General features: G+C 50.2%; 1 protein-coding gene across 3 annotated transcripts in view; it reads left to right on the top strand.

Moving 5' to 3' along the window:
- The window catches only part of Ttc28 (tetratricopeptide repeat domain 28), a 433,645-nt gene that overhangs the window by 368,744 nt on the left and 50,341 nt on the right, over positions 1-14,560 (top strand). For all 3 annotated transcript variants that reach the window (XM_028860613.1, XM_028860614.1, XM_028860615.2), the window contains 4 exons: positions 9-118; positions 1,635-1,764; positions 3,823-4,041; positions 5,687-5,852. In XM_028860613.1, the coding sequence (XP_028716446.1) occupies positions 9-118; positions 1,635-1,764; positions 3,823-4,041; positions 5,687-5,852 (625 nt within the window). The remainder of the gene's footprint in view (positions 1-8; positions 119-1,634; positions 1,765-3,822; positions 4,042-5,686; positions 5,853-14,560) is intronic.

Below are 14,560 nucleotides of genomic sequence, written 5' to 3' on the forward strand. Positions count from 1 at the left end.
GTTTTCAGGTTTAAGGTTAGCTGAGCAATTGGGCCGAAGAGAAGATGAGGCAAAAATTCGCCATGGTCTTGGTCTCTCCCTTTGGGCAAGTGGGAACCTGGAGGAAGCTCAGCACCAGGTAAGCAGAACTCCAGCCTGGAGAGCCCAGAGTACCCACCATGGCTGCGGGCCTCTCCTGCTGATGTATAAGGCTCCCAGCCTGAGAGCTGAGTCCCTGCAGCTGCCAAGACCCAGCCACCCATGGGGCAGACTTCTCAATGGTTTCTCAGATTCTGGTGTTGGGCACTGTTTCCATGGTTAGTGTTTAATACAAAACCACATTCTTCCGTAGAGAGGTAGGGTCAGGATGCATGGCTATTAGTTTAATTTCCTTGCAGGTCTCCAGTTAGGGCAGAGGGTAGTAAGTCCCCATTGCCACATGTGTGGAGGTGGCTGAAGACACTCTGTTGTCATGCTGGCTGTGGGTGGTGCAGAGATACCTGCTTTAAACTCATCCCTCAACGTTTGAGTGAATGCTATGAACCATGTGCCAGGCAAAGGGGATCCCTCCATGAGCAGAGTAAGGCTTCTATCCAGAGGAACAGCCTGAGCACATGCTGGGATGCTAGGGTGCTGAGCTGTGTGCTTAGAAGTGCTAAAGATCAGAGCTGAATAAACAGCTCAGCAGGTAGGAGCATTTGCTTTTGCAGAATTTTGAGTTCAGTTCCCAGCACCCACATGGCAGCTCATAACTGCCTGTAACTCCAGTTCCAGGGGACCCAATACCCTCTTCTGACCTCCACAAACACCTGGAGACGGGTGCAAGTGGGTGCTCACACGCACCAATAAAAATTAAAAATCTTTTTTTTTAAGTATTAAAGGGAATTTAAAGGATTGTCATTTCCTACATACAAGAATAAAAGTTTATATTAATGCAGCAACTTACAGTTTTGAAAGTACTTCTACTTCCTGAGTTATTCCTCAAAATCCTCTGGGAAGATGGAGGACAGCTTTATCCATGGAAGAAAGTAAGGCTCCGAGTCCTGGCCAGAGCCTGACAGCGGCTGGGTAGCGGAGCTGTGACACATGGCCTCTGCTCTTCTCCTCCTGGCTCCACGCCGAGTTTGTGTAAATGTGGAGCAGTGGGGACAGGATCTTCAAGGAAATGTCAGCTGTCTGGTCCTCAAGGTGCCCATGTGAGTGAGAATGGCTTGGTGGAGACCAGCAGAGCCTGGTCTTGGGAGAGCCATGTTTGGGCTCTGGGCCACTGGGCCGCCTACAGTCTCCAGTGCACCCAAGGCCTGAGCTCGAGGGTCCTACTTGTCTGGTGACAGAAGTAAAGTTTTCTTCATTGTTTTAATCAAAACCAGCTCTTGTTTGTGTTGATAACTGATAAAATTTATTTTTAAATTTCAGACCATGAGTCCTCATCTTTCATATCCCTTCATATGTCCAACATTGGTCATGAAAACTATAGTTCACTGGGGATGGCTGAGGGGACAGTTCTTCAGATGCACAAGGACCTGCCCGGCAGTCGTCCTTTCAACCCCTGTAGAAGGTGTTTTTAGGTTGTGCACCAGGGATGAGCAAGAGCTGCCTCGCATCTGTAAATGGCTGGGTTATGAAGCATGGCTGACGGTCTCTATCCCTTGCAGCTTTACAGGGCATCGGCCTTGTTTGAAACGATCCGGCATGAGGCCCAGCTGAGCACGGACTACAAGCTCTCCCTCTTCGACCTGCAGACATCGTCGTACCAGGCCTTGCAGCGGGTGCTTGTCAGCCTAGGTGAGAGCAGCTAGTGCCCTGTGTGTGTGTGTGTGCGCGCGCTCACGTTTGTGTACACAAAGCCCTGCGTCCACATTGTTCAGTAGGGAAAGTAATTGTCGGCCCTCAGCACAGACTATGAGGCCACACCCAGCTATTGACAGTCATTTGTTTATTCAGCAAAGACTGGCAGAGCAGTGGAGGCCAGGGAACTGGTGAGTTCAGAGTGCACACTTAGCTTGTGTCATGGGCCGTCGTGGACACTGGTGGATGAGTCCCGTGTGACACAACTCAATGACAGGAGAGCAGTCCAGGTGCTGAGAGGGCAGAGCAAGTGTCCCTCCTGCACCGGGTGTCCCTTTACCAACACTTGCTTCAAGCCCCGCTCAGGTCCTGTGCTGATAGACGACAGTGGCCTCTCCTGTTTTCTCAGCCATGCATTCTTGTTACCTACTGCTTGTCCTCTGAGAGCCTGTGCCCTGGGCTGTGTTTCCCAGTCGGGGCTCTTCCCACCACCCCAGCCGTGTATTGCAAGGCACCAGAGCAGTCCACAGCCATCCTTCCCTGGGCTTGGGTGGCCACAGTTCCCCCTTCTCGGCCCTTCCATTGCCTGCCACTTCCCAGAAGGTGTTTGTGAGTTACTCCGCTATGACAGAACACCTGACTTAGAGAAGGCTTGTGTGGGGTGCAGTCCAGCATGGGGGTGCCGAGGCGTGGCCATGACAGCAGGAGGTGATTGGTCACATCAGTCGGAACGCAGAGAGATGAACGCAGAGAGATGAACGCAGAGAGATGAACGCAGAGAGATGAACGCTGGTGCCCAGCCGCTTCCTCTGCTGTCTTTGTATTCAGTCTGAGACCCCAGCTCATGGGCTTTGCTGCTCAGGGGTGGGTCTCCCTTTGTCTGTTAAAGGACCCTTCTAGACACACCTAGAGGTGTCTGGGTGGTCCCCAGACCAGTCGAGGTGGCAGTGAAGGTGGACTTCACGGTCCTCATCAAAATTAGCAAAGTGCTTTGAGCGTGTGAAGCCTTTCTGCCCACCTGTCCTTCCCACGCATGTAGTGCTCAAGTTTCCCCTTAAAAAATGGAATATGCTCTTGCCTGGGATTGTAATTTATTGACCATTATGATCACAGTATTAAATATTCCAGGACTTTGGGGCTGATTTTTCAGTGTGCACAGAAATTGTCCTGCTGTTCCAGTTAATAAGTTAATAGAGTAAAAGAGGCTATCTGCATGCTCTCACATAAACCCCCTTTCTAAGGCCGCCTGAAGAGCCATGGCAGCTGTGGCTTGAGCTCCCTGCCTTGGTCTTTTGTCTCCTTAGCTTTTGCTCTGCCAACAATTCCACTTTGGTGTTTATCCTCAAGTTGGCCCTCTGCAGTGCGCTCCCCACTGCGGGCTGAGGTTGGCCTCTGCAGTGTGCTCCCCACTGGGGCCTGAGGTCACCCTCTGCAGTGCACTCCCCACTGGGGCCTGAGGTCACCCTCTGCAGTGCACTCTCCACTGGGGCCTGAGGTCACCCTCTGCAGTGCACTCCCCACTGGGGCCTGAGGTCACGCTCTGCAGTGCACTCTCCACTGGGGCCTGAGATCACCCTCTGCAGTGCACTCTCCACTGGGGCCTGAGGCTTCATGCCATGCTTTCACACTGATGCTTCAGCTTTCAAGCAACAGAGACGTGTGCAGCGTCTTAGAGGAGACGGGCTAGAATGTCCACTGAAAAGCTGAAGGAAAGCTTGGGAGAGAAGTGGCTAACAAAGGATCTCAGAGGCTTCAGCCCTTGCCATGGGATGGCAGGAGCACAGACAGGGTTGATAGGCTCTCAGCGGTAACAGCGGCAATGCCACCTCCCGTGCAGGCCGTGATAATGAACACCTCCCCAGCATCTCCACGCTCAGGACCTCACCGAATCCACTGAGCTAGGTGGGCGACTATCACAATCCCTTTCTGGGAGTGGGCCTGAAGCAGTGTGCCTGTGAGTCCACCACAGCTGGCACAGAGGCAGCGGGTTTCCCTCCCCAGGTCAGAAGGGTACTCAACTACCCCGAGTGAGCACACCTGTCCTCTGTCTCCTAGGCCACCATGATGAAGCCCTGGCCGTAGCGGAAAGAGGTCGGACAAGGGCATTTGCTGACCTGCTGGTGGAAAGACAGACGGGACAACAGGACTCGGACCCCTACTCGCCCATCACCATCGATCAGATCTTAGAGATGGTTAACGCACAGCGGGGACTGGTCCTGTACTACTCCCTGGCTGCGGGCTACCTCTACAGCTGGCTGCTCGCTCCTGGGGCAGGTGAGGTCTCTGTCTGTGAAGCACAGGAAGTGAGGAGGCCAGGGGAGGGGCCGGGGGAGAAGGTGCCATCTCCTAGGTCAGATGAAGAAAAGCTTAGCTGCGTGGTGATTCCACGGTGGGGCATCCTAGTCAAGCAGCCCAAGGAGTTGCCACTCTTTGCCGTGGGATGAGGACACGCCGACAGGGAAAACCGCGAGAATGGGTAATGGGCAGCCTATTTATAGGCAGCTGTCAATCAGCTACTGAATGAAGATCGCTTACGAATGAGTTCTTTCTCCATGTGACTCGGTCACTGTGACCTCTGTTAGTTAGACACCAAAGTGATGGCGACTCTTGTGGTTTATAAGTAAAGTTGTAAGCTTGGATTTCTGAGTTGAACAGAATCAATTTGTTTTTTACTAGTTCTGTTGAAAACCTGTTTTAGAAGTAAAGATCCTCTTCATTAAACCAGCTCTAAACATGCAGGACGTAACAGTCTCACTGAATGCAAAACTACTGATTGGCTGTGGGGCCGTATTTTTTGCATAATAAAACGTTGATGGCTTCCCCATGTTGGAGACACACCAGATCCAATTAGAGTTTATTGACTGGAGAAGTGGGTCTTATAATTGGGAATCCTGAAGAATGGCCTTCTTGAATATCTGTAAAAAGTTCAGCTGCCAGGGAGAAGTGACAAGCTTTTCTCTGCATCTACAGTAAAGGCCGCAGTGTTGGGGAGATGGCTTCTGAGCACGTGTGTCTGCCCTGAGTCAGCAGGACCATCTTCCCCTCACAGCCATGCTCACCTGGGCTTTCCAAACACCGTCCTCACTCTTACCCCTAACCTTTTAACGCTGTGTTTTAAGTTGTGTTTTTTCTGGTGACCTAATGAACGACTCTGCGTCCCTGCCCCCTAAGCGGGGCTCACACTCACGCACAGAGTTGACGGTCGGCAAATGTCAAGTGCCTTCTCTGTAGAGGCTGCATTGTTGGGGACATGTTTGACAGGTGGCATGCCAGATCCATGTGACAATGAGCCATGTGTAATGAGGTGCCTGGTGTGTCCTTTTTTGTTCTCTGTGCTGCTAATGAGACTGAAACTTTTGCCAGGGCTCTGATCCAATCGGAGGACCAGCGTACCTCATTACCATATGAGGACAAGGCCTCTGCTTATTGCCAGGAAGCCATTGTGGGCTGCCTGTTTCACAGAACCGCCTTTACCCTCCCTTAAAGCATTAGTGGCCATCGACCAGTTGGTTTTGTTTTAAAATGTCTATATGCTTATTATGGCTTGCTTTTGTGAAATGAAAGGTCTTTTATGACAGTTTCCACTTGGCTAGTTCTGGATTTGTTCAGGATTTCAGCCTCTGCTGGGGCTTGATCTCACACACCCATCACGAAGCAAGATTCCCCAGAGCATCATTCTGAAAGTGCATAGAAAGCTGTCCGAACTCAGGGCTTTTGCATGCATCAGCAGAAGCTAGCCTGTGTCTTCATAGTGTGGGCTGTGAGCAAACACTGCCTCGGTTTAGAAAGCCTAAAACCACGGGATCCCAGCGTGCTTGGTAAAGAAGTCACACGGCACCCGAGTTCCCCTCTCCTACCTTCTCCCGATCTCTCCTGCTACCCAGCCATCCATGACGTTACCATGCTGACCTTGTTGCAGGAATCCTGAAGTTTCACGAACATTACCTGGGTGATAACTCAGTGGAAGGTTCCAGTGACTTCCAAGCCAGCAGCAGTGCCGCTCTGCCCATAGCAACCAGCTCCGCGCTGGAGCAGCACATTGCCAGCGTCCGGGAGGCCCTGGGGGTGGAGTCTTACTACTCCAGGTAGGAGGCTGTGCCTAGTCCATCTTTGTTCCAGTTTGGGTGTTTTTTTTTTCTGGGGATTTGGGGGCAGGGACTAGTAAAAGAGACCTTGTGAGAATCCCATGCATGTTTGGTTTCAGCAGTCACTGCAGCAGACAGTCACGTGTCCAGCACACACGCCCCCTGGAGGGCAGTCTCTGCTCTTTCATTAAAATCCCGAGCTGGGAAGGACCTCTTCCGGAGATGTGAGTTTCTTGAGCAGGGTGTGGCACTGACTGTAAGCGTGGCTGTGAAGGTGACATGACTGAGGCTCTATGTGTCGCTGACCAACAGAACTGTGTAGACCCGCACGTTGGAGGGCTGACGTGCAGAGAGTTGGCCTCCCAGATATCGGGGCTGGGGACAGAGGCAGCTTTCTACAGATGGTGTCAGAGGAATGTGCTTCTGGTGGTGCTTCACTACAATTCTGTGTGGAAAATGGTTTCCTCCAAACACTTCCTTCAAAAAGAAACTACCAAAGTATATTTGTAAACACCCAGGTCCTCAGGCAGTGATGGCCAAATGTCTCACTTCTCGTGAAAAACATCTACTCAGTCTAGATAGGGCACCACCAACAGATATAGTCCACCCAAGTCCAAACGGTAATTAAAGGAGTTTACGGGGCTGCCCTACAGAACGCGGGTAAGGGGCTCCTGACAAAAGCAAGCTGATCCCAGAACACCTGCGTCTCCAAAACACCTCACTTCAGCTGTCTTCTGCATCCTATCCACTCCAGACAGGCATGTAAAACCTGTGGTCCATACACCACATCTATCTAGGAAAGCGATAGATACTGCCGGTGACAGTGTCAGATTGCTAGTGCCTCCCAAGGCCATGTGCAGTGGGGGCAGGATTTCTTACAGCTGACTGAGGAGAGGGTGAATGGCTGGAGTTTCTGGAGAGGGACCACTGCCCTTCTCTCCATGAGGGAGCATCAGCAGGCCTCATCCTTTGAACAGTCTAGTGGGTCGCCCCAGCTTCTCTGGTGAAGACAGTCCTGAGCAGTGCATCCAGCACCAGCTGTCCAGAGTCTCAGTGGCAAGGACTTGTCCATAGCAGTCAGCACTGGGTCTGGGCAGAACCTCTGCTTTGGTCTAAATGGCCTGGCACCACAGAGGCCAGGGTGTCTCTGTGTTCTCCTGCGCACTTTGCCTGGCTCCAAGTGTGGGTGCTTGTTGGGGTGCCTATACACTTACAGAGGGGCTCTTACATGAGAAGCAGTATAACCACAGGACAGTGTCGCACCAGAGCTATTAGGGGACGGAACAGCCACCTGGTTCAGATCAGATTTTGATTTTCCAACCCAAATCTGTGACATAAGTGAAATGAGACTTGCTGGTGTCAGAGCCAGGATCAGTCAATCCAGCCCTCACCCAGACAGACTTCGAGGTCAGGCCTAGTCTGTTCTTCATTATCAAATTAATATCATATTTTGAGAAAATAGCCAAATCATATAAAAATGTCATTCTCTAGCTTCTGTTTTTATGAAGGATGAACAGGCATCACCCATATGCACACTGTGGTCTCTGTGTGCCCCAGGCTGGCCTGGCCTGGGTCATGCTGTGGTGGTCACAGGAGTCGACACTGTAGTGAACCACAAAGATATGGAAGCATGGATACCCTCCAAGGTTTAAATCATAAATGCCTGGAAGCTCGGTCAGACCAAAGGGAGACAAAGCCACATTTGCAGACCGCACAGCATGTGTGCAGGGTGACTGGGCTGCTCCCTGGCCCACAGGATTTCATGCTTGAAGTGAGAAGTAAAGGAGAGAGCTGACCAGCAGAGGAAATGCAGAAGGGGCAGTGAGCATGCCAGCCCAGGCAGGGCCCACCTCTAACAGTGTCAGAGGACTCAGAGGTTGGAGTCCATCACAAGGCTGGTCCCTGTGAATGTGAAGCCATCGTGCGCTAATCTTTATTCCCCCACCCCAGGACTGGAGCAACTGCTCTGTACAAGTCTCTGCTTTTTGCCAGACACTGGGGCAGTGGTGCCCAGGGCAGGCAGCCTACTGACCGACCTGCACTATGGTCAGCAGCAGAGTGATAAAAAAAAAGAGACTAAAATTCCAGTGAGTGTACAAATGAAAATACAGGTGTGTAGCTGGAAGTTTTCCTGTGTCCTGCCCAGCCCTGAGATCCCGCAGCTGCTTATAAAATAATCACTCAGAGGCTTATATTAATTACTAATTGTATGGCCTATGGCTTTAGCATATATTAGCTAGCTCTTTCATCTTAAGTTAACCCATTCCTATTAATCTATATGTTGCCACGTGGCCGTTACCGGTCTGCTGGCATCTTGTTGCTCCTTTGGCGGCTGCTGGCGTCTCTGCCACTTCTGACCTTCTTCCCTCTGTATCTGCTTGGATTTCCCACCTGGCTGTAAGCTTTCTTGCCGTAGGCCAAAACAGCTTTATTTATTATCCAATGGGAGCCACACATATTCACAGCATACAGAAAGACATCCTATAGCACAGGTATGGCAAGAATGTGTGAGCAGGGAGTAGTCTGCACTGGGAGCTCCAGAGGACCCTAGTGAGAACTATGCCTCTGAGGCATCCTGAACATATAATGATTTTGGAGACCCCTCAAGCCACCCTCCCCTTCCTCAGGTCCTGGGCTTCTTGTCAGTCTTTGTGAGAATTAATTGGTCTCTCGAATAGGAACTGTCCATAGTGGCAGTGTTCTGTCTGGGACAGCCTCCAGAGCTGAGGAAGTTCACTCAAGAGGTAAAGCCTTTCTTGGGCAAATTCAGAATGTCAGTCTAAATTTCAAACTAAGGCCACAGCCTGGAGCTAAGTAACTGCATGGAGGTGCCTGGACAGGCACCTGCTGCTTGAACCCTCCACACAGGCATGGGGAGGTACAATCCAGTGTGCCCTTTTCTTTATAGTGACAAGGTGGCCACACCTGGTCATCTCAAACCAAACCAGACATCAGTGAAGCTTAGCCCATGTGAAAACATCCATGTCACTCTAGGTGCCTGGCTAAAACGACAAAGTAAGAGACCACCTTTGACCTCACACGTGTTTCCCCACCAGGCCCCACCTTGCCCGAGGGGCACTGCGTGAGGCTAAAGGCTGAAGTTTGCTGCTTCCTCCACATTTTCAACTCAAGAATGTCTTTTGAGTTTAAACTCAGCACTCCATTCAGGGCAGGGAATGGGGAGGGCAGGGGTGCGGGCACAGTTCCTGTGTCAGTGAGCAATGGAGCCCTGTGTCTCCAGCACACTGTGTCTCCGGCACACTGTGTCTCCGGCACACTGTGTCTCCGGCACACTGTGTCTCCGGCACACTGTGTCTCCGGCACACTGTGGCTCCGGCACACTGTGGCTCCGGCACACTGTGGCTCCTTGCTCAGTTGTTGGGCTGCCCTCAGTAGCTTAGATCCCCCCTCAGGCTTCCCCAGGCATGAGTGATCCTGTTAGTAGTGTGTGTGTGGGATGCTCAGGAGTCCTGCCGGGAGTCCTGGTGAGACGTTCCTGCGGTTTCATGAAGACAGTAAGAAGGTTTGAAGCATGCGGCTTTTCCTGTGCAAAATCAGTTCTAATTTGTAAAGCTGTGCAGCTGGAGGACAGAATACTAGACAGGAAGTAGAGTATAGAATTATATGAATGAAGTGTGCATATGCAATACACACACAAGAAGATGGGCCGTACTGTACCTGGAGAATAGGATTGGAATGTTTCCTGTGTTTATTACTCTTTTCATCATTTCAAGGTTATTGTGCATGTTTGTATGTGTTTTTTACAGTGGCCATATGTTACTTTTTAAGTTAGAAATAAATAACCACAAAAAACTTTCGCCATCCAAAAGAAAACACAGGAACCTTCCTGCAATTTCACTGCACAAAGAATGAAGCACAGGTCTGGGAGCCCAGCACCATATCTGCTCCTAGCAGATGCTGTGGTTTTATTTTCCAATCTTGCCCCCGTGCCCCTGTCCAACAAGATGCATGCCTCAGCTGCGGTGTCCTCCTCTCAGTCCCACCCTGCCCCCTGCCTCCACCACTGCACCTCAGCTCCTCCACCGCACCCGAGCTATGAACACCTCTGTCTGGGCGTGCAGCAGAGACTTCCTAGCATCATGTTAACACGTCTCTACATGCTGACAGGATACAACAGAACATGCAAGTACATGTGGGAACCAGTGATTCTTTTGGGTCATCTAAGGGGCACAGGTGTCTCTCTGACAGCTACATCACCAAGGATCCATCCCAACATGGATGACAGCTCATGAAAGCTGCATCTCTGGTGTCCCCACCCCAGCTGACCTTCTACCTCTTGTATACACTAGCATCCCAGACCATATGCATTTGGGGACCAGTTGGAGTGGTGGCAGGAATCTCAGGTGAGATTGAGCCCCTTCCTCAGGAGGGAAGGTTTCTTGTGAAGGTTGTCTGCAGAGAGTCACAGCTGCTCTGATTTCAACATGGTGGGGGCCATGCCCTGTCTAGAGGGCAGACACAGAACATGCTGCCTTCTACGGATCCCCAGTCTGAAATATGCACAGTCCCCAGTCTGCTCCGGGCCCTATCTTAGTTCCTGTACTGTCACAAAACAGGTGACTGAGGACAAAATGATCATCACCTGCTATTATTCTCTTCCTGCTTTCTAACCCGTAAGTAAATGTGGGGTCTCCCTATAAAGTTCAAGTTTGAACAAGCTGCCATGGAATTGTGGCAGAAATAAAACATCTGGGCAGATCTGTAGTTAGGAGACTGAATCGGTGCCTAGCTCTTCCTGAAGGGGCAAGTCCAAGGCCAGGCAATTTCATTGTTGATCATCGCCACCTCACACAGAGGAGCAAAAGAACTCTCAGCAACTATAAGGGAAGAGTCAGTTCAAATACATTTACATGGTCAGATTATCCTGACACCCAAACAACGCAGATGCTACGAGGAAACTGTGACCATTGTCCTTACTGTGACTACAGATGCCTCAGAAAACACCAGAACCAATTCAACATCCATGGAAAGGATGCTATGCCCTGACCAAATCATGGGGCTTTTTTTCAGAAGGCAAGAATGGTTCAGAACCCAAAAATTGATATAATGCACATTAACAGGAGGGCAGAGACACACTCTCAGCCCAGCTGAAGTGGAAAAAATGCTTTGTGACACCCTCAGTGATAAAAGTATGGAAGAAGAACAGAGGCCTCACCACTGTTACATCCTCAGCTAACATTGCCCTCCAGCACTCCTGCTGGAGTCAGCAGGGGGAATGCTCTCCTGCCACTGTTCCCATCAGGGCAGTCAGGCCAGGGAGGACATGAAAGGAGGAAGGGAAACTTGAAAGATTGAGCCCCTAAAATCCCAGGTAACGCAGATAGAACACGGATTCAACCAGGTTGCAGGGTTCTGAGCTGTCACCCAGGGTCCAGTTTCTGTGTGCTCTTAACAAACTGTCTGAGGGAGATCATGACCATCCAGTTACAGTCACATCAGAGCAGCTAGGCTGAATGGAACTGAGAAAAAATCCACACATCATGCACTGCAAACATTATTGAAAGGAATTAAGGAAGCCACGAGTAAATGGAAAGACATAGAACCCCAAGTATCACTTGCAAAAGAATGCATTGAGCCCTTCCTGGTACCTTAGAGAAACTCACTCCAGACGGTTAGGGACCTGACATAAGACCCAAAGTCATAAAATTACAAGAAAACAAAGAATGGAAACAAAATCTAGAGAGGACACGTAGGACTTGGAAACGCGTGTGTAACATCGGGAATAGCTGCAGGGGAAAGGGCAGCAGATGCAGAATAAACCAGGAAGCTGCAATCCAGTGTAAAATGGGCAGAAGTTTGAATCCCATTTCTCCCGAGAGATACACAAACAGCCAGCAAACATATTAAAAGATGCCCCGCATTGCTAGAGCGACATAAATCAAGTGTCTGTGGGAAGCCACCTTACACATTGGAAACATGCAAAAGTAACAAATGGTGAGGACCTGAATGAGAAGCTAGAGCCCATATGTGGTGTTTACTGGAGAGTGAAACAGTGTAACTGCCAAGGGAAAGAGTGCAGGGGTCCCTCCGAAGACTAAACATATAATAACACGGAACACAACAATCCCACTTCTAGGTGTTACATTGTAAGAATTGGAGACACCCCTGAAAGAAACAAGTGCACACCATGTTCGTGGTAACACTGTTCCCATACCCAAGAGGTGGGAGGTACCTAAGGGTCCTTCTAGGGGTGAAGATGTAAGAAAATGTGGTATGTACATTCAGTGAAATAATATCCACCCTTAAAAAATAGAGAGACCCCGTCATATACCACATTCTGCCCATGAAATAAGCCAAGCACAGAGACAGATGCCGGCTGATTTATGTAGATGACACAGCTAAAGCAACCAGACCTTTAGGCTGAAACCAGAACCCCAGGTGGAGTGGAACTTCAGGCTAGATGGGGGCGGGGTGGGAGAGGAGAGGGGGGCATTTACAGCCTCAGTTCCACCAGACGTCCGCCTCTAAAGACCCAGAGTCATGACCCAGTGCTGCTGCCTGTGATACTCAGTTACCCTGCAGTGCTGCTGCAGTGTGCTAGTTAGGGTAGTGAGTCGTGTGTGTGTGTGTGTGTGTGTGTGTGTGTGTGTGTGTGTGTGGTTGTGTGTGTGCGTACACGTGTGCATGTGTGTAGTGTAGTATGTGGTAGATTTGCACTAGCCTTCGGTGAAAGCACACTTCAGATGCACTTTCAATCCATCCAGTGCAGGTCACTCCACTGTCATCTATATCCCGGCCAGGGCCATCTCCTGATTCCCTGTCCAGTCCCTCTCCCAGACGCTTTTGCCACCCTCCTGTCAGGGTGGCCTTTCAGGGCTGTATTTGTCACAGTTTCCCTGCTCTCCCACACAGCTAATTGCTGCCCGGGTTCTGATGGACTCTGGGTTCCTGTCTGCCTTCCCACCCCATGTAGTGGGGCCCAGCCTGCCACTTGGGCAGCTCTTCTGCCCCGTCATGGCATCCTTGTCCACCTTGATGTCCTAGTCATGCTGGGCACACAGTCTCCACCTTTAGAGCCCTCAGAGCCGCTCTCCAGTGAGGCTTTCTGAAGCACTGCTCAGTGTCCTCCCCTCAGGGCGGTGTTTCTTCAGGATGTGAAGGGCTGAGTGTGAGGGAGATGCCGTCCTGTCTACTCATCCTTCCTTCTACCCTGTGATGGTCTAGCAAACTTCAGAGTGAAAATCTCCATGGCTTCCACGGGGTGAGCTGATCTGTGGGGTCCACAGCAGCACTCACACCCTCCATGGTGCCTAATGATGGTGCTGACTTTGCTTTATAAATGGCATGTGTGCATCTCTCCAGAGGATGGTGATGCCCAAGACAGCTTTCCTTTTCTTAACTGGGTAGAACCTGACCCATAGAAAGGTGGCAAGAATTTGAAATTAGATCACCAGAAAATTTTTTTTTACTCTTTTGGAGGGCCCCACCACCCAGCTCCCAAATAAATCACACACAAAGGCTTATTCTTAATTTTAAATGTCCAGCCTTAGCTTGGCTTGTTTCTTGCTAGCTTTCCTTAACTTTAAATTATCCCATCTAAGTTTTGCCTCTGGGCTTTTCCCATTCTCTTACTTCTGTAAATCTTACTCTTACTCTGTGGCTTGCTGTGTAGCTGGGTGGCTGGCCCCTGATGTCCTCCTCCTTCTCTCTCATTCCTTCTCTGACTCCTAGATTTCCTCTCCTCTCAGATTACTCCTTCAATATACATTCTTTCTGCCTGCCAGCCCCACCTATCCTTTCTCTTACCTCACTATTGGCTGTTCAGCTCTTTATTAGACCATCAGGTGTTTTAGACAGCCACAGTAACACAGCTTCACAGAGTCAAACAAATGCAACATAAACAAAAGTGACACCTTTGTTGTAGAATAATATTCTACAAGAAAATGCTGCATGCAGGACTGTCCTCACTGGCATATAGTCATGGTTTTTTCTCTCTCGTGGTGGCCCCTGGAAACTGCATCTATATGCCTTGGTGCAGTTCTGCATGGGCAGCCCTGGCACCCACCTTTGTCCTTGATGACACTCTGCTGCTGAACTCAAGATTCCTAACATAGGTTTTAAAGTAAAAGAATGGCTTTGGTCAGTGCTTGGTAAGAACTCCTACCCTAGATCAGAAGAGGCCGCCTTCCCTGGAGGGAGATGCCCAGACTTCCAGACATCTTCACTGTAACTCTGAAAAGGATCCAGGCTTGTTATGTAGAAGTTGCTCTCTGGGCACCTGGACTAGAGCTGTGGCCGTCTGGGGACTCTGAGAGCACTGGTGGCCGGGTGAAGCAGAGCTCCCACAGGCTGTGACTAAACTGCAGGTGTAGACTGCCCAGCTAAGGGGAACGTATTCCTCCATTGTAAAGAAATGCCAGGCCTTGGGGGGTGACTGCTGTCAGGCTCCCCTCTTCCTGATTTTCTGGGTTCCTGTAATATAAGTTCTTTCGTAATCAAGCACATTTTATCTCAGGCATTGACTGAGCTGTGCTGGTTCACACATGCTGCATGGCTGCAACACTCCTAGAAGGAGATGGGCATTAACAGCTGATGATACCAAGCATGGGAGGTGATGCAGGTTCATTGCTGAATCCTTGAGCTGTAGGAGGACAGATAACTACTTAGAAGGCATTTCCTAGGTGTGATCAAAGGCTACAGAGCAGATGTACAAAAATATCTCAAGTGCTGGAAACACTGTTAACCAA

This window comes from Peromyscus leucopus, chromosome 23, assembly GCF_004664715.2.
Source record: "Peromyscus leucopus breed LL Stock chromosome 23, UCI_PerLeu_2.1, whole genome shotgun sequence".
Taxonomy (NCBI): Eukaryota; Metazoa; Chordata; class Mammalia; order Rodentia; family Cricetidae; genus Peromyscus; species Peromyscus leucopus.